The sequence below is a fragment of the Neodiprion virginianus genome, chromosome 4, assembly GCF_021901495.1.
Source record: "Neodiprion virginianus isolate iyNeoVirg1 chromosome 4, iyNeoVirg1.1, whole genome shotgun sequence".
Taxonomy (NCBI): Eukaryota; Metazoa; Arthropoda; class Insecta; order Hymenoptera; family Diprionidae; genus Neodiprion; species Neodiprion virginianus.
The window spans coordinates 21,072,789-21,098,130 of NC_060880.1; the positions used below are offsets into that span (position 1 = coordinate 21,072,789).

General features: G+C 35.3%; 3 protein-coding genes across 13 annotated transcripts; 2 read left to right on the top strand and 1 right to left on the bottom strand.

The window, feature by feature from the left end:
* The first annotated feature begins 270 nt into the window (after positions 1 to 270).
* On the top strand, positions 271 to 17,981 carry LOC124303537 (kinesin light chain). Of its 11 annotated transcripts, none has more exons than XM_046760839.1 (11): positions 271 to 439; positions 697 to 758; positions 6,113 to 6,479; positions 6,902 to 7,058; positions 7,276 to 7,778; positions 8,013 to 8,225; positions 9,584 to 9,787; positions 11,287 to 11,301; positions 11,930 to 12,046; positions 12,146 to 12,323; positions 15,874 to 17,981. In XM_046760839.1, exons 2-11 carry the CDS (start codon positions 742 to 744, stop codon positions 15,912 to 15,914), a joined length of 1,812 nt encoding a protein of 603 aa, XP_046616795.1. In that variant the 5' UTR covers positions 271 to 439; positions 697 to 741; the 3' UTR covers positions 15,915 to 17,981. The 11 variants fall into 11 exon arrangements, 8 of the variants coding, with proteins under 8 accessions (XP_046616795.1, XP_046616793.1, XP_046616797.1 ...); XR_006907933.1 differs by lacking the exons at positions 271 to 439; positions 697 to 758 and adding an exon at positions 3,403 to 3,797 and having other exon boundaries at positions 12,202 to 12,323; positions 15,874 to 16,053; positions 16,135 to 17,981; XR_006907932.1 differs by lacking the exons at positions 271 to 439; positions 697 to 758 and adding an exon at positions 3,402 to 3,797 and having other exon boundaries at positions 12,146 to 14,897.
* A 2,460-nt stretch (positions 17,982 to 20,441) lies between these two features.
* On the top strand, positions 20,442 to 22,599 carry LOC124302590 (zinc finger protein 511). Its single transcript, XM_046758898.1, has 3 exons — positions 20,442 to 21,077; positions 21,208 to 21,409; positions 21,505 to 22,599. The coding sequence occupies exons 1-3, from the start codon at positions 20,938 to 20,940 to the stop codon at positions 21,952 to 21,954; spliced, it is 792 nt and encodes a 263-aa protein (XP_046614854.1). The 5' UTR covers positions 20,442 to 20,937; the 3' UTR covers positions 21,955 to 22,599.
* A 29-nt stretch (positions 22,600 to 22,628) lies between these two features.
* LOC124302853 (protein giant-like) lies at positions 22,629 to 24,256 on the bottom strand. The gene has a single exon (XM_046759422.1). It carries the CDS (start codon positions 24,254 to 24,256, stop codon positions 23,267 to 23,269), a length of 990 nt encoding a protein of 329 aa, XP_046615378.1. The 3' UTR covers positions 22,629 to 23,266.
* Between the last annotated feature and the right edge of the window lie 1,086 nt (positions 24,257 to 25,342).

Here is a 25,342-nt window from a genome sequence, read left to right on the forward strand (position 1 = left end):
GGAAAGCTCTACCTGGAGTCTCTACAAAACGGACTCTAGCGCTACCTGGTGCGCGCCAAATACGAATTACCTATTTTCTTGGCTTTTGTATTGGCCAAGAACTAGGCTGCAAAATACTGTGGAAGTATTTTGCTGCCCATGAAAATCTAGACATTCTCTTTCCTTTCTCATGCGCGTTTCGGGTTTTTCGGCACCTCGCCCGTTCTATCTTAATATTATTTCTATGGTCTCTGATTATAGTTCGGTGGCTAGTTCACGGGTCCGGCGCAGAAACTGGAGTCGTGCTAGTCGGAATTTTAGATCGACTTGACAGCTTTCGCTCGTTCCGATGGTTCCGATCAGTAGGCGATAATAAGTCAAGTTCTATTTGAACAAGAGAGGCTATAACCTTTAACGTGTTAATATTTTAAATACCAACGGTGTTAGAGGGAAGTTAATTGTGAGTTGGTGAACAATCGTAAATAATACTTAGTAATTCGCGTTTGTTTTAATACATTTCGCTCTTCGCCATTTTGGCCTGTCATCAGCTTGCGATAAATCCACTCGGTGAACAATTTCTTGCCAGTTTATTTACCATCTTGTGAAAGCCGCACGTTATTTTTTACTTGTTCCTTGAATCGTTGTGACGTTTAACTCGCTTCAAGGATAAATCTGTCCCTTGAAATCCATAAGATTGATAGAGATGTCTTTTTACAGCAGTGGGATGGTACATTGAAGACCGTCCACGTTAGGGATTCCTGCATGGACCGTTCTCAAGAGTGAGTATATTTTTCCCTTTTTACTCCGAGCTTCATTTTCTTTACACTAATTTAGCTAAAAATAATTCATTCTTCGTCACGAACCACGCCTTCCAAGACGAACAGGTGCAACCGGAAGTTAATTCTCTAATCCATTTCCTCCGGCTCCGGGGTACCGTGACGAAAAATCACTGACCATGACCATTGGATCACGAATTATTCGTTCGCACTCTAATTTACAGTATAGAAATTGTCAGATTAATTAGATATTTGTCCGCTGAGCTTTCGTGAGAAAAAAAACCATGTGTTTATTTTTTTCTATCACGTCCATTGTTTTTGTTTTCAACGTGAATATACACGCGAGATAGGTGGACCACGATGATGCAGTTTCGGAATGTCGGACTTGACGAAAAGATATTTAAAAAATCATTTTCCCCGTTATCATTCTTATGCGGTATTCAGGTAACGGGGGGATTGTATTTTATTTCATTCGACACACGATCAGAACCCTACCTAACGAATATCCATAGCGTCGTATAAGGTCGCCGCCCTGCTGTTTTACGCTACAACACCATTTGAGGTGTGAGTATAACGTTATTAAGCACCTGCCTAGGTTATTCAATTTCTCTAACACCTCGTGGGCGAGTTCGTTTATCTGACAAGCGATTACGTCGACGTCGGCACATCGGATTTAATTATCTTTCCATTACAATCTACGGATATTAAGATTGTATTACACTTCTTCTTGACTTACTAAAATTTGTATCAAATTTATCGTTCGTAACGAGAAATGTTGAGATATTCAGTAATGTGGGTAAAAAAATTAATCCATTCAAAGTTCCGCACTACTTCCTGCACGAACATGGTAGCTCGCATTGTGTCTAGTGTTCGGTATATTTTTCTCATTATCGAATTTCACGACGATAAATTGACGTGAAGCTGCCTGATGCTCTGCGGAAAATGTGAACATATATTTCCCGTCAGTTGCGTAAAACTAAAACGGACTCAAAAAACTATAAACTTTCGGTATTGTGCTACTCTGGCTGATTTTTTCAAATAATTTTAACGAATAGGTATCTCTACTTCCGCCATTGCTTTCAACCATCAAATACGTGAAAAAATATTTGCCCTCTGTATTTCTTTCCGATTTATTAGAACATATTGTACAACAAATACAGAAAAGTGGTATATATTTTTTTTTTGCAAATTTTGCGGGTCACTTCTACATTCATTGTTTTTTTCTTTTTTTGTTTTGTTTTGTAAAAATAAAAAAGAAACCAAGTTGAAATTCACACCGACGTCATTCCGCAAAAACGTTAATAATCGCCGAGGGAATAATTTCATTCACGAAAGGAAGCTGCGTAAGTTGGCCAAGATATATCATGTCGTCATGCTATGAATCATCGCTCACTCGGCAGGAGCAGGTCTGCAGTTGTCGTTCACTGGTTACATGGGCAATGACTGTACGCACAGCGTGAACACGTAGCTGTATAGGTGGAAACTTATAGGAATGAAAATTTACTTTGCAATGTAAAAACCACCAAAACGAAAATTCAAGTTCAAGTAATTACAAGCAACAATATCCCTCCCTGAAAAAATATTTAAATAAAAATATTTACCGCCAGGTACGCAACTTTTTTGAAAAATTAACAAAATCAATAACAAAAGTCGAGAATTCGGGACGAAATGAAAAATTCCGAGGATAGCTGTTGAATGCGATGTTGAACTTGAATTTGATCTCCCTAAAATATCAGCATCAGACGCAACAATTTTACGAAAGATCTTCTACGGACCTCCATATTCTCAATTGTACATCTTGTCTAACCATACAAAATGAATAGACATAGAGAAAGTCTAGAAAAATAAATTGACGAACAAAGAAAATTCTATCCGTGGGCGACAGATAAATGAGAACAAATCCGAATGCACGGGGAGAGAAAAAAATCAGATTCCACTTAAGACTGCAAAAAAAGAAGACCGCGTCAAGTTATATATTATTATACCTGCTACAACTGTATTTTTTACTATAAATGTAGCAGATTTTACCCTGTACACAATGATTTTCACTGTTGTAAGAGTGAATTCTGCACGTTACGAAGTATATTTTACCAAAAAAACCTGATGTAACCCCCTTTTCCAGCAGTTCTGTGTAATATCAGCTCTTATATTCTCTCCGTGTATGCCAGCATAAAACGGATATGCCCTGATCTGATTCGCGTAAGCTAATTTTTACTCGTCGTTTTCGCGCATCAAAATGTGGAGACGTTTGTGATTTCAGCACAATTTTCTACATTATTATGTGCAAATTTTTAAGACAGTAATTGAGTAATTTGTTATGCGATGTTCCGCGGACCTGTATTTGATAGATATCACACCGAATTAGAAAATTCTTTTTCTTTAAACTCTTCCATGGTATAAGGCGACTTACTTTCAATGAAAGTAAAATCCGTTGGAGCATTTATTTAAAAACCGCATTATCAATGAAACATGATTGTCGCGTTAAAAAAACACGAAACTCTTCTCTCTACCTTGACCGTGGTTATTTATCGTAAATTGGTCGGCGCAGGCGTGGAAACACCCCCAATTTCGAGGACGGAGGTACATACATACATACGTGCTATGCTTAAGGGTAGAACACGCAGAAGCGTCACTCAGTGGTAAAGAAAACGCGACGAGGAACGGGGCTGCTCTCTTCGTCTCATATATAGCGGACATAAATTTATTCTCGCATATTTTTGTACTTTCGTGTGTTCGGGTGATGAATTGAAATTTTTTTACAAATAGAACAAAAGGACCGATTGCCATTTTAAGTGCTCTCGTACGTTATAACATATCGAGTGTGTGACAACTGTGACAATATCCCTCGCGAATGTCCATAGAATAAGAAAGAAAAGAGAAAAACAGAATGAAATATAAATTGATTTAATTGAATATTTAGTACGTTTCGTATATAATAAGCGATTAGGTAGGTTGAAAGAATAAGAAAAAAAAATAGATACAAATTCTTTGATTACTGATGGGTAGAACAGATATGTCAAAAACGCTGAACGCTTATAGAATGTGAGTAACACGTTTATTGGAAATATGTTTTGTATTTCTCATACTCTTCGTTTATCGTAATTTCGATTGATTGAATTTTTCCCCACTCACCTGCAGTGTAATATCATATATTTACATACATTTTGTGTGTAGATATCCATCATTACTCAATCTGTGAACAAATACTTTGGATTTTTACATGCGTGCATCATTATTTGGCATAAATACTCTATTAACAGACCTTCTTTTTCTTTTTCTGCTCTTGGACATAATAGGATGTTATTAATGATGAACTCCGAAATGGAGAACGTGTAAATTTATCTGCAAGATACACGTTGATTAAACTCATTGCAATCTCAAATAAATATGTCATCTCATCATTCGAGGTTCACGCAACTGTCTTCGCGAACTTTAAGTAATTCGACAGTTTGCGGATCCAGTACATGTGATATATATCTCACACCACATTTATAAACGAAAATAACACGATGTACAACAAACGTGTACGGTAGCGAATTACATTATAGACAGATTTCGTTGGAATAGACATTTCGCCGCATGTGTCCTTGTGCAAGAACGTTTTCAAGCTAGATGGCTTATACATATTGTGGTTTTGTATTAAACTACTTTATCACGTGTCTAGGGCGTACAGAAGCGATGTTTATGTAATCAAGTCATTTTCCGTCTCTTCCTATCGCGAATAAATCTCATCACTCTGTACACACAATCAACTCCTAATGAATTTTGAAAAACAGCCAACGGTAGGGTTGATTTTCACATGATCTCCCCGCAAGACTTCTACATTATGTGACCTATGTTGGTACCTTTGTAAAAAAAAATAAAAAAATAAAAAAAACTTATCAACGTGTAACAGGCCCATAAAATTTCGCCGATTTACAAGCCTTTACACACGCTTTACTGCAGTTTGTCTCCTTTCACATGTTACTATCCGTACATTTGCTTGCGCGTATGCACGATATGTACGCTGTCGCATTGAATTGAGGCGTGATACGCGTGCGCGAGATTATTGAGCTTTAACTTATTAAACTTCGGTTCACGCGCGTCCCTGACATGGGGTAAGTTCGTATCCCGATTCGTTTTCAGATATAATTGATTCCCGTGGGCGTTTTGGCTCGTTTTAACAATAAAAATAATAATAAAAAATAAAAAAAAAAAAAACCATACATTTGTAGCAGCCCGTATCCTCGCAGCTAGCGTAATATCCACCGAGATTTTTAGGGGCTCATCCACCGCAGTCGTTGTTAGCTCTTATTATTGATTTCAAGTCCCAGTTGGTCTTTACTGCAGACTCTCGGTGTCACGTAGCTACCGGCTTCTTCGCCGTGAAAATAATCCCCTGAATTAGAGTATAACGCTGGATAAAGTTTCCGTACGTCCTCCTCTTCTTTCGTCGTTGTGCAGGTGCTATTGTCAGTTCATTCCGGTTCTTGGACTAAATACGTACCGTCTCGAGGTGCTCACGACCACTCTTGTATAGAGGATTGGTCACAGGGTGAAGAACACGTTTTTATTAACCCCTCGCGCAGTCCTTGGTTATCAAGTAATTGGAGATAAAAAAAAATTTCCCCTCAAATTTAATTATCTCGTTAAACTTGTTGACTCGCTGAAGTTCTCTAGTTAAACTTTGGTGAAATTTGTTTCTTTGAAAAATTGGAAAATAATTATAGTATTTTGTTTTACAATAAGTATAAACGTTCTTCTGAAGAAAGATATTCAAGAATCACTTTATATAATTCTACTGAGTTGTGAAAAAGTTTCGGCTGAAAGATAATTTTTTAAGAAGAGGTGATATGTAAATATTTTTTTTCTTCTTTTTTTTATAATGCACAAATTACAAAACGAACGAATAAAATTTGATCTTGTCGTCAGAGATTTCTCAAAATTTTTGATGCTGATGCTTTACTAATTTCTTCCTTTCTCGTATATGTATCTAAACTATCGACGAATCGTAGCGAATTGATATTCTTCACAGTCAATCAGAGAATTGCAATGTACAATTTTCACCGGAACCTAAGACACCATTCACTCTTGGAATAACATCATATGCTTTTTTCTTGTCTTGAAATATTTTTAAATTATCTGTACTAAATATTATTATATTTTAAAGCTATCATTGGCGAAATTTTGAGCCTCCACATTTTATTTTTCCATCTATAACCATGAAACTTCAAAAAGAAATAGAGTTTGAAGTCTTGCGCCACTTTTTATTTAGAGCAAACGTGAAGTAATTCTTTTTTTTTCATCGGATCAGCGATAATTAATGATCGTTTTAGAACATTGGTTCACTGAATTTATACCGCTTGTTTTAATTTCAGTAAGAAAATCGAACATATAGGCAGAATGACAGCCATGACACAGGAGGAGATAGTAGCCGGCGCTCGGACGGTGGCCCAGGGACTGGAGGCTCTTCGCTGTGAACACGGGGGTCTCCTGCAGGGTCTACAGTCTCAGGAGGCACCAGCGGCGAGGGAAAAGGCCAGTCTAATATCCAGGAATATTGAAATGATCGAATTGGGTCTTGGAGAAGCACAAGTCATGATGGCCTTGGCTAGTCACTTACAAATGGTCGAAGCTGAGAAGCAGAAACTCAGAACGCAAGTTAGACGATTGTGTCAGGAAAATGCATGGCTCAGAGACGAGCTTGCAGGAACTCAACAGAAGTTGCAGGGCAGTGAACAAGCGGTATGCAGCCTTCCGTTTTGTTACTTAAAAATTATTTTCACCTTTCGTTTGTTTATCTAGTAATACCGATAACTAGTAATATGTGTTTATTGAAAATGTGTAATAAATAATTGAGTTGTTGGTAATTGGATGAATGAAAAACGAGTGAAATTCATGGATTTATGTGTTTCTGGTTTTGCTTTATGAAGGTACATGAAAAGTGACCAAGAAAGTTCCAAAGATTTTCCATTTTACGTACAGCATTGGAATCTACATAGCTTACAGATTCATTTTCAAAGTTATCCTGGACTTGCCAAATAGTAATTTAGGTTTCAACGTTGTATAAAGTTGACGTTAATAATTTAAAACTCATTCTGAAGTAGAGTTTATTATAAAACATCACTATTTGATTCTCTAAAGTGCAACATAACTTTTCGTTTTAGGTTGCACAACTAGAAGTAGAGAAGAGGCAGCTGAACTTTATGGCCAGCATAAGACAATTTGATCCTGATCCACCAGCTGAGGATGAAAATACAAAGGATAGGCCGAAAGATGATCCAGTTGTTGATCTGTTCCCGGATGATGATAACGATGATCGAAGTAAGTTATGTTGCTCTTTGTTATTCACAATTCACTTGAAAGAACTTCGAATCATCTGCGTTGCGTTAATCAACAAGTTGTGAAATGATTCTTGTACGCCTTACAAAAGTTTTTTCGTAGACTGCCCATTGATTTCATACATCTATCATTCAGACTTTCATTATGACCGTACGGACTGAAATCAGTGTTTTAAATTTGACATTGTCTTGTTTTTCAGCCATGACACCAACTCCACCATCTCAGTTCGCCCAACAAGTGAATGCTGGATACGAAATACCAGCACGTCTCCGTACTCTACATAATCTTGTTATCCAATATGCGAGTCAAGGGCGTTACGAAGTGGCAGTACCACTGTGCAAGCAGGCGTTAGAAGACCTTGAAAAAACATCTGGTCATGATCACCCCGATGTTGCAACGATGCTAAATATTTTAGCCCTAGTTTACAGAGATCAAAACAAGTTCAAAGAGGCAGCAAATCTGCTTAATGATGCTTTAGCCATCAGAGAAAAAACTTTGGGTGAAAATCACCCAGCTGTTGCTGCAACGTTAAATAACTTGGCTGTTTTATATGGTAAACGTGGGAAATATAAGGAAGCTGAGCCGTTATGCAAGCGTGCATTGGAGATTCGGGAAAAGGTACTTGGACGTGAGCATCCAGATGTTGCAAAACAGTTGAATAATTTGGCGCTGTTGTGTCAAAACCAGGGAAAATATGAGGAGGTATGTTATTTTCATTGCATTGCCAATTTGGTGTCCAAAAATCTTGTAATTTCTGAAGTTTTTGGAAATGGATTTCAAAGTATTAAGTTTTGAACCCTCGAAACTTCGCGAATAAAATTTAGTGGTAGTGAATATATAAATATTATTTATTTTTACGATTTTATCATACTTAATTTTATATGTAATTCCTTGCAGGAATTGCAAAGTAACAGTTTATTTCTTATCTGCTTTCAGGTTGAACGCTACTATCAACGTGCTTTAGTAATTTACGAATCAAAGTTAGGGCCAGACGATCCAAACGTTGCAAAGACAAAAAATAATCTTGCCTCTTGTTACCTCAAACAAGGAAAATATAAGGAGGCGGAGGTTCTCTACAAACAGGTCCTAACAAGAGCTCATGAACGTGAATTTGGGGCAATTGAAGGTGACAACAAACCAATATGGCAGGTGTGTTGAAAGGGGTACATATGCGCTTATTAAAATTAATTCCAATCCTTTTTCACGTACAGAAATGATTATTTCATATGTGTTAAGTTTTAAAAAATATAGGTGTTCTTTGAATAAGTTATAACTTACAGTAATCTGATTTCATGAATAAAACAGTTATCTTATACTCAGGCCGGCAACCAACTAAATTCAATCCCAGTATCTTCTAAGAGTACTTCCGGGCCTCTGATCACTATATTATTTCTCTTGTCTTGCCTGCCTTTTGCTTCTTGTTTCCTTCTCAGCTCCTTGATCATTTCTTCGAGCTCTTGACCGATTTATCACCTGCGCACTCTCACCTGCTATCTCTTTTGTTTTGCTGGTACTTCGAGTATCATGCTTATGCTTCGATCTAGTCTCCACTTCTATTTTAAATGTTGGTTATTTTGAAGTCAGCTTTCCGTTATGGTTTTGTCTTTTTACCTCTTTTTATCAATGTGGTTGGAAAAACGTTTACTTGCACCCTGCTCACACGTCTTATGCGTGTATCTATGCGCACTGTGGTATTCACTTCCTGGATTCACTAAGTTTTATAAAGGTTTTGATGCGTTGTACGCTATGTCATTATCACTCAGTGTTCATGCCGGAAATCCTTGAGAAAAAATATATGTCATAAGAAATTGAAACATGACTAGTAGTAAAAATGATGGTATCGTTTAATTGGACAGCAGTCTTAGTTGACAGGAGTAAGGTGAGAAAAAAGAAAAACATATAAGTGAAGAAAAGTCCAGCCACACCGAAAAAGTCGATTAAGAGTGAGATCCAATATGAGAGATAGATTACAAGGTAAAGTACAGTTGGTAAAGTACAGAAATAACCTAGGAACGAGGGTCCTTAGTCAACTTGAAATTTTCGATATTATGCTGAAAACATTGGGCTCAACGTTTGATGTACTCAAACACGCAGTAAATCCAATCGTCTTTGGTGCAAACTTATATTCCACTCAACATCAATTCTACTGACATAGGGTGCAATTAAACTGGTCAGATAAATTGTGTTACACTTGTGAATGTAGAGTGATCAGAGAAGGCTTAGAAAAAACATATGAGAAGTTGGATAGATGGAATGAACAAACAAGATCTAGAGATAGAAAGATAAGAACTGATTCAAGGAAGGTAATGCTAGAGGCGTGCAAGTACAGCAGACGAAAACAAAGCTGTGGAGAAGACAGAAGCGAGATTAGACTAACGTTAATAATATGATGTATTATTAAGAGCAATGTGAGTTCTGAAAATGCGTCCATTAAGAAGTGTAATCGCAAAAAAAATTGTATAATGGAAGGGCATGAAACATACTAAACACTACTGATATTGTTTCAGGTAGCGGAAGAGCGTGAAGAAAATAAACATAGAAATAAGGAAAACGCGCCATATGGTGAATATGGTGGTTGGCATAAAGCAGCAAAAGTCGATTCACCTACGGTAACTACAACACTCAAAAACTTAGGCGCACTTTACCGGCGACAGGGAAAATATGAGGCTGCTGAAACGCTTGAAGACTGTGCGTTGAGGTCACGAAGAGAGGTAATTTACATATATTTTATTGAATTTAGTCAGTGCTACGTGATCAAATTTGGGTTATTCCACGTGAGAAGTGACGTTAAATGATATGTTATTTCTTCATTTTGTGTGCTGCTAACCCTCTGAGAGCTGAATTCTTCCGCAAAATAGTATTTTAATTTATGAAAAAAATTGCTAAATGAAAAACGAAATTTGTTTTACTTGAAAAACATCCAAGAAGGCAAGTATGAATCTGTGCAAAAACATGCTTGAATTACAAAGTGATGGAAAAGCTTTTAAAAATAATATGGCCCATTGGTTTTGAGTATTCCCAAGAAATCAATCGTTGATTGAATTATGTTATTAAACGCCATTTGTCCATGGCCTTGGTTGACTTGGCATACCCTCTAAGTAAATAGGGGTTTTTTACTCGTTTGAACATGTAAATACTGCAGATCATACTGCAGTTTGATATATTACTTGTATTATTGCACTTCCAAAGTTTCCAAAAGTGTGCAATTTGGTGAATGCCGCAGACCAGTTACCCCGCAACATGAAAATTTCAATGTAAAAAACCGTAACACAGAATAACCCAAGTTATTGAGACCTATAAATATAGAAAATCAAAATAAGCTTACAAATCGATTGAATCCACCCGTGGAATACCCCGTATGCAATGACTTCTACCAAAGTGGACAATCATTTACTTTATTGTAATTAAAAAACGAGATCAATCTAAGGGTCAATCATACCAGTTTCTTTTTGCGAGGCATGTACAATGTACAAACTAAAATATTCGACGGCTAAATTCTTAAAATTGACCAGGCTTTTCTTGAATGATTGATATGAAAACTATTTACCCAATAAAAATGTTTCGTTATATCCAAGCCAAGATGGCCGCTGTTGTACAGTTGCAATTTCATTTTGGCTCTACACTGATTTCTGGCACTCGGATATTAAATGTTATTTTATACCGAGTAAAATGGCAGCTAGAACAAAAGCCAAATTTATGATTACTTGAACTCGGGTACAAGGACAGCTTTGAATGTGTTGAATAATTTACATGGTTGACAAAGATCACTCGCTGTTTATTTTTAACATTGACTCCTAGTAGAGAATATCTTTTGAATTTAAATTTCGAATGGATGATCAGTTGTTTCAACTAATCATCTGGAAGTAAGTGAGAGCCAACAAAGTGTTCGTTTATTTTCATACGTATCGGAAAAACATAATTTTTTTCAAATGGTCACTCATTTTCGTAAGACACCTTCATATACGATATCCTCTGAATTTTCTCAATCCGTATTCACGAGAAATGGAAGTTTTTGGCGCTCTATACTTTAAACTCCGCGTCAGGGGAGAGGACGAATACTATCGTTCTACCCTGTATTTGAGTGGAGATGACTCATTTCCTTAAAAAAATATGGAAAAATTGACAAATTGAGTGCTATAATGTTATCGCATTTTGATGTAATTAATTCAAATTGATTGTAATAATAACGTATTCATACTTATATTACAAGCCGCACGTACAGCAGGTGAGTCTCAAAGCGTTATTTGGAAAAATTAGTAGTTTGAATAAGTACGTTAATTTAGCAGTCAATTTTTTCTTCGTCTAAAATGCTGAATACTAAGCTAAGTGTATGGTATAGAGTGACGACATCGGGAAGATCAAGAAAATTAAAGTTCATAATTCAAAGGAAAGACACAAGTTCTCAAAATCAGTCAATTTGACCAATTTACAATTTTTTAAAATAACTTCCCAACACATCTTGGGCGAAAATGTTCCATCTTATTTAAATAATAAGATGAGCATTTAAGGAACCCAAATTGTGAATTGGTTTACATTATTAATAGTTCAAAATTTTATGGATCTTGTGGAAAAAAAATATGGTAAAACACATATTCTCAATCATCGAAGTTGAGGGATTTCAATTCACTTAGCTTGTTGCTGTATGTATAGTATAAAAAATAATGAATGATGATCTTCTAACATAATGGATATCTACCATTTTTTAATTACGTTGTATCATAGTCAATTATATCGATACGGATAATTAATTTGATGAAAAATCATTTTGCTAGCTGTTTTCTGTTTAGAAGTAATATTTATAACTTTGAGATTCGCGGTTTCGATTTCATTTCTGTTTTTCAACTTATTAACAGGCGCTAGACTTAGTGAAGCAGGCGAAAGTAGCACAGATCCTTGGAGATGAGAAAGGATCAACAAGGCGAGGCTCACGATCGAGTTTGGCAAACAGCGAGCAAGAACAGCACGACGAGGTGAGTAAACGTGCTACGTATATTCTCTAATTATTATTCGCACCGCATGCAGTAGCACACCATTAGTCGTCTACTATCCTTTTTCTTCTGTCTTTTTTGTTTTTTTCGTTGTCCGGCCCGAATCCACGATTCGACGACTCGACACTCAATCACAGACCTCGCTGCCGTTGGTACAAGGGGCGCTGCACGAAGAACAGTCTGGCCATCAAGATGCTAGCCCAAACAAACCAGGACTCAAAACCAAACTGTTCAATGTTCTTGGAATTCATTCTTCTACGTAGGACGTTGCTCTGATTGTTTGATTGTTCTCTTGTTTGTTCCTTTGTTAACTTGGGGTTGTTTTAGATAACGCAGCACTAGATTCGTCGATATTTATAGTTGAAAAAAAATTCATACAACTGAATTTCCCACAGCAACAAAGTATACTCTTCAACTACATAAACAGCTTTTATTTCAACTGAATTCGGAAATAAATATTTTGCTTCTAGGATAATAATTAAACGTTTCTCAGGCAAGTTTTGCGTTCAATCATGTGAAGAATATGACTTTAAACTGCTATTTTGGCATCATGTTTTCGGATAAAATCTTGACTCGAGGCTAAGAGCATCTGATTATAGATTCAAAATTATTTCCGTTCAAAAGCAATTAATAAAGCTTATCATCGAATTGATTATCCATACTTTCATATTAAACGTGAAGCAAAAAAACCTGCTACAAACAGACGACGATTTCTTGGAGATGAAAACAAGCTATTGAGTGCTGTTGAAATTCGCTAATTTGTAATTTCTGGAAGGATAGAGTGAATTAAATTGCTACATCGGATCAAATCGTTTATATAACATTAATAATACATTATTTTTGAAAGTTGAGGCAGCGTTTTACCGAAGCAATTGATGATGAAGTCGATTTGTCCGGGGTGCTTCATAGTCGGGATTGTACATCTTGTTGAAAACGAAATTATTTACAACAATATATACGTTTATGCTCGCAAAACTATTTAACCATGCCTAATACATCGTTGTTAGCAAGATATCGTAGAATTGTGCCGCGATAAATATAACGAATAGTCTTCCTCTGTTGAAAACATTACAGATAATCTATTCACGAAACAACTACACAATTTAGTATTCTATTAACCAAATTACTGTTATCTTGAAGCGATAATTCACAATGATACATTATTACATTTGCTTTGCATAACTATATAGCTGAGTATAGATACGCAAAGGCAATTTTTTAAACACCCTATTCACGAATATACTTATGTTCTGAATACTGTGGGGACGAGGCTCGATGTTCAAGTCATTTATATTCGCAGTGATTCTCTCATAATTTGATAGTCTACATTGTTCTATTTTTAGTAAAGTTCACACTTTGCAAGGGTTTTATCATGATTTTACAAAATGTTCGAAACAATTTTTATATATCGTTTTTTTACTGTATCAATCTCTTTTTACGTCCTGCATGTGCATATTTCTAAGAAAAATTTAATTCTGGGTACTTGAGTATCGTTTTATTTAGTTCACTATGTTGCGCCGAACTTTTCAAATTTAGGTAAAATCATTTTTAACAAACTCATTCATTTTTAGCTAACAAGTATAATACATCAGGATAAAATAAGAGCTCTATATTCAATCGAGATCAGGCTCATATTTACACAGTCATAAAATTTGGCACCTGGATGCCAAAAACAAAAATAGTATACGTAGAAATATATATATATCACGATTAGTATTTAATAAAGTTGTAACAAAAGCCGTTTATTCAGTATAAAACGCAGAAAAACTAATCGATAACGCATACAGGTCGCGCAGAATATTTGTCAGGCTATTTATAAAAGTTATACTTTGATATGAGGGACCCTGTATTAATTTTTTTTTTTTTTTTTTTCATTTTCATTTTTACCTTTATAGAATAATTAAGTTTCTTACGAAGTAATGTTAATTGTTTAACTTTATTACTAGATAGAATTCAAGTCTAAGATTTCAATTGATTGTTCCAAGAGTTTAAAGAACAGTTATTATAGGAAAACTGTAAAACAGTGAAGGGTAGTGCCTTGATACTTTAACAAATCAATAAATTATTTTACAAAAGTGAAAGATTATTATTTATAAATAAAAGTTATTCACGCTGTCTCTGTCATAGTAAGATTTTGTTAAAAGCCCTTGTCTTTTTTACTGCATGGGATTTAACCGTTTCTCGTAGGCATATATCCATTCAATAGGAATTTCAAAAACGGTATACATTGTATTGATGCAGAGCATAATTAGGTAACAGTTGAGTGTCTTCTCTGGTAATCCGTTCAAAAAAATTATCTACTTAGTCTAGATGATTGATCATTGTCACGATAGATTTCCATTTGAAGCTCTTTTGGCGAAATAATAACAGTAGACTGTTGTACTCATTCTGAATACTAAAATTTTGATTAATGTTGAGGGTGTAAACCAATTTTGAAGACAAGATAGTTGAATTTGATACACTTAGAAGAATGCTTGCATATCGTATTACAAAACGTTAAGAACTTAGGTCATAATTATAAGATCTGCATCATTATTTCTAAATTCTAAAATCAGAAGCCGTATTAAAGATGTTAGATTTAATTTCTGTTGCCGATCGCCATCGCAGTATCTAAGATATTATTTTACATGGTTTTACATTTTACATAATCAGGATCGAGGTCATCGAGGTTTTTATGCATCTTTACCTTTGACTCGTATTAGGTTTTCTTTCATATACTTGCGTTCGTATTTTTTCGACTTTATTTGAATACCGCGGGCCTGGGGTTTAGGTACGGATGCCAGCAGATCATCAAAATCGAAATAACCAGACGGAATGTACCTAAAATAAACAGGTGCGTAATGGTAGTTTACTCTCCTATTTATGGTTTTTGAATGTTAGCGAGTTAGTAAAATGCAAACTTAATTATTCACACATGAAGGGTCTAGGCTTGGTACAATCGCACCATGGTTTATGATTGCTTTACAAAAGTAAAGTCTAGACTCGACATGCAAATCAAATGATCATTATCATTTTATGTGTACGCAGCATATTAATGTTTTAAATGAAACTTTATTATCTGCTTGCTTAATGATATAAACGTAACCCCCCTCCATGAATCATTTAACAATCCCGTCTCACAATTCTTTCAGACTTAATTTGTGAGTAAACCTGGTTAACTGAGCAAATTTAATGCTTCTAATAAAACTCACAGTCATTCATGTGCTAATGTAAAAGTTGTCTATGTTGCAAGATATACCTGAAAGCTGACCACTACAAATATCCAGACAGTGCGTTATCACATCGAAGATGGATAACGGCTGTGTGAATTTTCATGGATAATAGCTAACCAGACGATACGGAATGTGTGAATTCTTGCTTGGCTTGTCTAATATTCGTGTGTAGTTTGTTATTGAATTGTAGATTTCGTTGTGTTTGCAATCATATATATGCTCGTTATTTCATAAATCCCGTTTATTTTCAACAGACTGTTGAAAAGTATACGAAGTTCAAATACTTTCTATCGTTCATTACGTTAAATTGTATGTGACATGCTGTTCGAATTCAATCTATTTTGCGTTAAACAAACATCGAGGAGACAGCTTTTACTAGTAATTTAAACTAGTTTTGTCAAATTCTGGGAATTATTGTTTAAATTGTTGCGCATATATTGCCGTAATAAAATAGAACGTTTCTGCTTGACATAATTTAATTCTTATGCGTAATTTAAAATTTGGATAAAATATTCATCCTCAAATTCAGATCTAAAGAGATTGAGGTCATTGTTTCGAGTAAGTTATGGTAGATAGTACGCTTTTCTCTTGTTTCAGGATCGCAAACACGCTGTTCGTGCCCAGTAACCAGGATATAAAAGAAACATTCAAATGAAGGCCAAGGACTCGACAATGTTTTACTAAAATGTTGCCCGACGTCCACAAGACCTACATCATATGGTTTCTCAGCACATTCCAGCTGCTTTTAAATTGATACGAGATTTCAGGCTTATCTAGGTGGGTTCATTAAATACTTAATCAGTTCAAATACAGTGATCACCAAGCAAACGTAACAACTTCTTGACATGCTCATTTTAGGAAACGAGTGACAACGATTCGAAATAAAAATTCACTCTAATGGTAACCCCAATTCTTTTCATACTTATATTACTTTTAATGTGTAAAAATTTGTTATAGGTGAGCGTATATTATTAATTGTAAAGCAGGTCATCAAATCCTGCATGGATTATATTTCCCAAAATATCACCTTTGCAAGCCTGTGCTCTGTATCAAAATAAATCGTTACAACGTCAAAATCTATTTGCACAGACCTAGTAATGTAGCGGAATAACTTTGTGGCGTTATCACTTTCTAGTTCATCATGCATATTTAATTGAATGAGAAAAAACAAATACGTATCCACAGAATGGAAAAAAAAGAAGAAAAACTATGTAAATAAATACTGGCAAACTACAACCGATTTTTGCAGCATGTAATACTGTTAACTTGACTGGAAAATAATAAAAAAAAAAAAAAAACAGTAGCAGAAAACGGACATATTATCGCTTTGAATGCTATGTGCAAGGACATTCTCAATGAGCGTTTATCGTCAAGAATGAAGTTGTCATCTTGGCAATTGAAGAACTCTCTGTGATGTTATCATTTGTTTGGTCTTCTTTTTTCTTCCTCAATGTATGTAGTGCAAAACTGGTCAAGTTTTCCATTTGTATTACTATGTGTCCTATATACAAATATGCAATACGCCTTATACTCATTCTTAGCTTGAACTAAAGACATTTCCTTTTTTAAACGATGGATTATTATTACATACATCAATTCCATGCTATGATGGTTTATTCTTAAGTTATTTGGTGAAAGGTGAGCCTCTCGAGTAGAGGTCATGTCAACAAATAATTTTCAAAAACTTCTTACGACAGTGCGTCAATATTTTCCGGAGACCCAAATCAAGATGTTTTATCATTATTTAAATTAGTTTACTGTACTTAATAACAATATTGCAAGGTTTGTACTTTTTTTTTTACACAAGTAATCACATTGAAACTGGCCGTTTGCTATGTATATTTGTTACCTTCTAATTGCGATTGGCAGCTAATTTATTTCGCAATTAATTTTTCTGGGTACTCATCCAGAGTAGATCTCTCTCTCTCAGAGATGATAATACGTACATTTCTGAAATTTATATTATAACAGCAGTGTTTGATGAACAATTAGTATAACAACAGAGGTCAGTAGATTCGGTTGCCTAACGTGGTAATCCCATCGGAGCTATTCTAAACAGTTAGTAGAAGGCTTGTTATGCTTTCATCTTTTTAAAAAGGTTCTCAGAAATTATCGACTATATAATATATTTAATCACGTATAGCACTGTGAAAACAATACAATTATAAAAAGTGTAACAAGGCGGTGATTGTTAAGCGTTTGAAATTGCTTGGGGTTAAACTGATTAAGTTCCTTGCAATGTGAGAAACTTAAATTGCGTGAAATTTATATTTTATTAAACAGAATAACTGAAGCTGTGTGAGAATTTATACATTTTGCTACCATTAATCATTTGGATTTTAGAGTTTGTTTGCAGTATTAGACCCCTCTCCTGTATCTGGGCTTTTTTCTTTTTTTAATAAAACTTTTATCAAGCCAGTGAAAATTAGGACAAATATTCTATTCTCAAAAACTGTTGTAATATGATTGAGGTGTTGCGAATAATCTATTCTCAGTATTTAAAAATTAAAGTTAGGTTACAGATTATTTAAGTTAATATTGTTGGAGAAAACGAAGCCTATCTTATAATAAAAACTATGAAAATATGTAAGCTATATTTCCTTGTGACTCAAGAATGGCAATTATTATTATTACGAAAAAGAAAATAAAACGTGATAATCTGTAAGCTTTGGTTTATAATAAATATTCTAACTTGTATACTGAAATTTAATTTGCAATCAATGCAATGTGTATACTTTTATAAAATAAGTTCCAAAAATTTGCTACATTATACTCCAATTGATATTCCTAATTATAGTTTTGGGATTTAGAATAGTGCAGCATCAATATGTTTTGAAACAGTGGTTCAACTTTTACATTCAATGGTACAGCTGGGCGTTTGGTAACATTTTCTTCAGCCGTGTCATGAGACAAAATAAATCTTGCGATTTCTGTCCGACACATAGACAGTTTTACAGAAAAAAAAACAATTTTTGTTGTATATATTTCTTTACCGGAAAGATTTTATTTTACGATTACGATTACGAGGGAAATATTTCACTTTACGGCTGCAACTCTTGATCCGTTGCTTGCTGCGAATTCGGACTGCGCGGAATCAATTCCTCTCGCAAAATTACGTCGATATGGTGGATCGAAGAATTGATTCCAGCATCATCCAAAATCGTCAAAATTTCTATAAAAAGTCCAAAGGGGTTAGCCTTACTTTGTTGAGCAAATATTTTTAGTCTCTAATTCTCTATGCAGCGAATGGAAGGTCGGGAAATGAATTAGTATCAAAGGAAAATTTTAGTTTAAATTAATATCAACGATTTATTTTTAAAGTTCAATTTCTTTGTAAATTTTGGACTTTAGTTTTTTGTCTTTCTTCACCCGTTCCCAAAATCACCTATTTGCACATCTGAACTCCTGGAAGCTAAGTATCTAGAGATTTAAATATTTTTTAAATTGTACTAGTTTGGTCGAGGTTTGAGTAATATTTAGAGTGCAGGTTTCTGATGTTTCTCAGATTTTTCGCATAGTTCTGCAAACAAAAACACTTTCCCGACATATTGGTGTTAACAGCTAACGTTAATAATTTTTCTCAAAGATGAGCAATCAATGATTGGACACAGAAAGATCCAAGCTTTCGGAAGATTTTACAATCAATTATCTAATTTTTCTTGACATCTGTATCTTTTCACACGCTTTTCAATTGACAATAATAAAAATCTATCACGCACACTTGTAACACTGAAGAACACTAAGGCTAAATATTCCACAAAAGACCTTTTCGTACAATAAGGATGATTATGATTTGTGAAAAAGTGATCTGAATGTTCAATTACAAATATGTGCGAAAAATTTCCCGGGTTACCTTCTCGATATACCACATCCGATTACCGTTTTCGGTACTCCTTTTATTGCAGGTAGCTAGAAACCACATATCTCTTTTTGAACAGCCTCCTCTACTGTTTCAACTCCACCTTTCGGGCACATAACAACATAGTCAATTCTGATTACTTGAAATTAAATGAATGTGCAACAGTGCAAGGTGTAAATACACTCGCTTCAAGTTCCTTCGATGCGGGATAGCATATTATTACTATGTATTTCGGCAAAGTAGTAGCGATTTAATAGTTAAAGTGAATGTATTATCTCGCGCTTGTTGCAGATTCATGTCAATCGCTATTTCGAGTCGTCCTCATAGATTTAAAACGCATACTCGCAGTGATTAATTAATTCGCGGATCTCACGTTAATGATCCAGTATCTATCGCTATCTCTGTAAACACTATGAGTATCTTTCACGAAAGGATAAAAATTGACTTTACGGATAATGTTGCGTGGGAAACAGGATTTAATGAATTGACAGACCATTCCCCTTGAAAATCAGTTACTGAAAAACACTCGTTGATTTTTCAATAATGTCATTTATGTCATTCTGAACATTTCAAAATTTGCATTCTGAGAACAACATTTATCCCGTATTCTTTAACACTTTGAAGAACTATGAATTGACAATAGTCAATATTTAGCATTTACAATCGAGAAGAAAAATATGATTCGACAAGTACGTCAATATTATGCATAAGGTAAAATAATTATTTTTTAGCTAGTTGACGTCACATTTCCAAAACTTTGTATTGCTGCAACACAATGTTAACAGCTTATCAAAATTTAAAGTAAATCTATAAGACTTTTATTCTTCATTCCAGTTAATTTGCAACGAGCCTCATGATAGATTCATTTTCATTATTCATTTTTATATTTATTCAAGCACTTGCGTAATTTTTCTCAATTAAAACCCAATTACCGCTTCCAAATTTTAGAAAAAACTCAGAATATAGGATCGACCTTCTACATATCTTCAACGTGCATATAGCAAAGAGAAAAGTATAACAGAATTTTTCGTATATTTTCAATACTTAGGATATTGAATTTTTTCAATTCATAATTTTAAAAGTGATCAACAAATAAAAAAAACAATATCTTCATAGGCACATTCCTGAAACGATTGCAATTAAAAATGAAGTAGTTCAAAGTTTAAAAAAATATTTGCAGCTTAATTTGAAGTTGACTTTGTCAAAAACTTTGATAAAATAAATTGAGCATCTTAGAGATGCTACTGCATGTGGCCTAAAAAAGATTCCATCTATTCAGATAAATTTAAACGACACACGTTCATGTATTTGACTGACATATATTTTCCCGTTGTATAATTTCGGCCTACATATTATATTTCTTTTGCTAGATTTTCTCAACTTTTCAATTTCACAATGACGACGGTTTGTTACCAAAGTTTGCACGCGATAGTTATTGGGTATGAATAACTTCTTTTACCGGCGTGTAGTAACGAACTTGGTTGCACGAGTCTTGCGTACACGCGAAGCTACCTTCGAAAGTATATGTTTTAAGGATTAAAGGGACTGAAGGAAATGGATACCGGCTAGTGCTACCACTGACGAATTTAACATTTTGACCTTGATTCGATTCACCCTAGGTTACGGTTGTATAGTTCAGTAGCAATTAGCTAAGGATCCAAGGGCATATAATCTAAAATAATTGTGAACAAACGTGAGGTTATGTACGCCTTTATTATTGTTATTGGCACTTGCCGGTCTACAAAGTACAAAGTAACTATATCTAAGCTATCCAAACGCCACGGAAGTCGATTGATTTAACCATGGACACTTTTTTGACGCAAATTGGAATCGGGCAGAGAGCACCTCATGATAAGTTCTTCGAAGACACTTATAAAACGTGTAAAATTTTCGTTAGAAAAGGTGTTACAATTATCGACGACGAGGAATTGTGCCACGAAGCGTAAGTTTAAAATTTTATAACGATGACTTATTATTTGTTATTGTAATATGGTTTGGTAGATTCCTTACATCTATGATTTTTCAGCTTTGTTCACCCCTTGGTTCATTCGATGATACAGATTTAATTTTAGTGTACAAGAATTCACGTGCAATGTACCTGGGTGCACAGCTACGTTCCAGACGCTTGTTGATTTCGAGGTGCATTATAACGGATCGCATAGATACATTTGCTTGGAGTGCAAAAAGTGTAGACCGAGTGCCAGGCTTTTGGATATACACATAGAAGAAACACATGATAGTTTTTTCAGAGTTTTGGCTGATCGGCAACCGATGGTAGGCTACCTGTAACTAAGTGCCCCTTAAATTTGATAGTGAGATGATTATTATCATGCATTTTGAGAGTTGTAAGTACATAATTATTATTTCAGTATCAATGTTACGTATCCGAGTGCGAAATGAAGTTCAAAACTCTGGCGGATAGACGAGAACACTGTACAACAGTGCACAAATATCCCAAACACTTTCGTTTTGACGAAGGAAATTGGCGAAAGGGCAGAGGGGATTCTGAGGATCAAATGGAAGTTGATAAAGAACCGCGATCCACCAAGTTGCAGAAAAACATTCCTCGTTTAAATAAGAATCAAAAGTGTAGAACATTTCGTCCCAGTGATAAAGAAATATCGTCTAAAAATGTTCCCATAACAGAGACTTTAAGTTCCATGGTAAATGTTGCGTCACCAAATAAGGCATCCTCTTTATCCTTTGTTCCTAGGCAGGTGTCGTCCTATTCAAAAGTGCTTTCGAAGCAGAGTAATTCACACAGGGATGTATTAAATAACGGATGCATGATGGAATTGGCTGATACTCTACCACAATGATTAAAATCTTCAAAACTTGATTTTTACTCTTCAAGGTGGTGCGGACAGAGAATTGTAAAGTATTCTTACCTATTGATATATTTTTCGTAAGATGAACTATCGGTTTCAACTATAGTCTATGAATCAGCAAAACTTGTCATTCGTTTTTGTCGTTATCATACGATTAAATACGTAATGGAAATTTTATTGAAGGAAAATGACCGAATAAATTGTATATCTGTTCTAGTTGACAAAAAATGTTTGTATCTTTATTATAAATATAGCATATTATATATGGCAACTGTATTTATCTTTATAACAGAGAATTTTTGAACTCTTGCACAGCAATATGACTCACTTCATTCTTTTAGGCCAATTCTATAATTTATATTTACACTGTATCGATTCTTAAATTTATACTTAACAACATACTGACTATGCCAGTGACGAACTTGTGTGTCATCTGTCAATTATTATGTAGAGGCAATTATTTTTTAATTCTTACGATTTTATCGCTTTTAAGAATTTATTAACACGCATTTATACTTGAAGTATCAATTCGTACAATCAAATTTGACAATAAATTGTGAGGTGAAGCATTTTGTGAACAAATGGATACACAGTGTTGAATAAAAATATTTCGATATCGTATACATGTTAAGCCAATTTCCATTGTATTTATTGATTACATCGAACACAAGATGCATTACTTTATAAGTTACTCTAACATGTGGTTCTGAAAATTTTATTACTAGTCAGGACTGTCTATAAATTTCTGAAGCGAGTAATTTGAAAAGACCACAGTGTCTGCAGTAACTTGTGGATAATATGCTTCTCTTACAACAATTTATGATTCTTATAGTATAACTAGGTAAAGTTTAGGATTTGTGTAATGTTCATCGTCTTCAAGTGCATTCAAAACGGAAGTTGCCACAGCTAGCTATAGTTATGAAAACTGTGCTCGGAGTTCGGTACGAGTATTCTATAAATATGGTACTTTAAATGCAAATTGATGACGAATCGTCAGAAATGTAATAGCGAGAGGAAAAAATTTATTACATTCGTTTGCAAAAAATGTGATGAACATATCGTATCTACATTATTTCTATGGTTGCAAAGAGATTATTTCAGAGCGTCGTTAAGGTTCAAAAGTCTGTAGCTCAACTTTCTTTACTTTAGAGCAGAGGTGAAAACATGGGTGAACAAATGCGATAGAAACCAATTTCACTAATTATCAAATGAATCCTGCCAGACGTCAGGCATGCCAGCATTGCCTGCTCAAAAGCAGATCTCCTACATAAATCTTGGATAAAAAATATCGGTCGGATATTTTTTAACTCGAGTATACCATGCACCTGAGTTTCGCAGTTTCATTCCTAAGCGCGACCAATTCGACCTTAAGTTTAATGTTTTCCTGCTCCAGAAAGGCAGCGCGGATGGCGATTTCATCCTCCTTCGCTCTCCTAGCGTCTCTGGACCTCTTCGCAGCTTCGTTGTTCTTCCTTCTCCTTTCCCAGTAGGCAGCATCCTTGTCATCCATGGTGCTGGTGGGTAGACCCGGGCTTTTGGTTGTCCTCCTCATTTTAATGTTCGTCCCCTCGTTCGTCTTTTTAACGGATTCCAGCATCCGCTTCCTGAACTCGCTATACGCCTCGTTCGATGTCGGATCGACGGCCAGCTCTGCCTTTCTGGCGTTCAGTGTCAGCGGATCCTTCGGATACGCTTTGAATGGTCTCGCTAGTTTCTTACCTAATTCTTGCGGACTCTGAGCCGGCGTGACCGGAGCGGCGTGCGTTACGGACAAACCGTACATCTGGTTATCCAAGTGCTTCAATTCAGCGGCGTTCATTGACCGACTTCTCGAAATGTGATAACCCTGGCTTATCGCATTGTGCAAATTCGTTTGCAGGGCACTTTGCGTACTCGCGAGAGTCACTGCTGCGTTTAGACCGAGGACCGGGTATATTGGCATCGGCAAATCGCTCGTAGTTGAGTTGATCTGGTTATATATCGGTTCATACCGAGCTTTTGTCGGCGAGTCGCCCTCCGACGGAGGTGTCACCATGTACGAGCGACCCTCCGACGGGCTTTTCCTTTCATCGTCAACGTAAGGTTTGGAACATTTTTCCTCCTCTGACTTTTGCACCGTAGTTTGTAACGAGTGTGAGAGTGATTTCTGAGATGAATCACGTCTACAGGATAAGTCCAACACCGGTACTTCGTAGGCTGAGTCCAATTCTGCGTTCGGTCCCTCCGTGCTCTGCGTTGCTGTGTAATCTAGCGGCTGAATACTTTCCACATCGAGGGGGCTCGTTGTATCCATTGATACGCCTGCTACGCCTGGAAGTGATGAGGAAATAATAATTTTCGTCGCAAGAGCGCGTGAGATAGCAATTTTTTGGCGAGTCTAAAGTGTCGCACGAATAGAAGGTGAGTAGGTATATTAGGGTGGGCCAAAAAAATCGACTATTTTTTTTTTTCACTTTGTACTCCGAAAACTTGGTTGGTAGAGACCTCAAAAACATTCTCTCCAAGTATGAGCTCTTAATTTTAGTAGGAAGGTCCTCCGCCTTGCAGTTTTCTATTTTTTTCTTATGGCGAGGAAGAAAAATACATATCTCGGTATCTACTATTTATAAAAAAAAAATGTACATCATATTTTCGTAGGAAATTGAATTATCTACAAAAAAGGTCTCTTAAAATTTTTTTTGTATACCTTACTGTTCAGAAGATATTCACCGTCAAATTTCAATGCACACTATTTTTAACTTTAAAGTGCTTTAAAGTCGACTTTTGAAAACAAAAATGTGACGTTTAAGCACTAGTGATGAGAAAAACTACAAAGTAAAGTTGTTGACGGAAGTAGCGCAGAAATGTTAATTATATTACGTGCAGAAAACGATGTAACTAGTTTAGTAGATCTCACGTTGAAGAAAATATTTATATTTTTAATGAGTTTCTTTTAGAACATTTTTTGTCGTCGATCTGAACTTGAGAATAACATTGCATTGATGTTGTTGAATTAACAAAAAAAATACAATTCTTAACTGCAATCTCAGTAAAAACACACTTTAAATCTGTCTTCCGTACAAGTAAGATAATATAATTTCGATCGCTCCGGACAAATTTGAAAGCCGAAAATCTCAGTTACTAAGAGTCAATTGGGCTAATTATTTCGATTTTTCTTCTTCGAATCACTATTTGAACCGTGTTTTACCGTGGCTATTTGGAAAATTGCTTTCACTATTTCACCACGTTCAACATCAAACGCTTAACTCTTCACCTTGCTACTCAAACTTAAAATTAATAATAACAGAGAATTTTTATGGTCCATACTGTCGGGCGTATGCTCAGTTACGAAAGTTGATGACATTTAGTGAAACGTGAATTCAAATCAACTGTCAGTCAT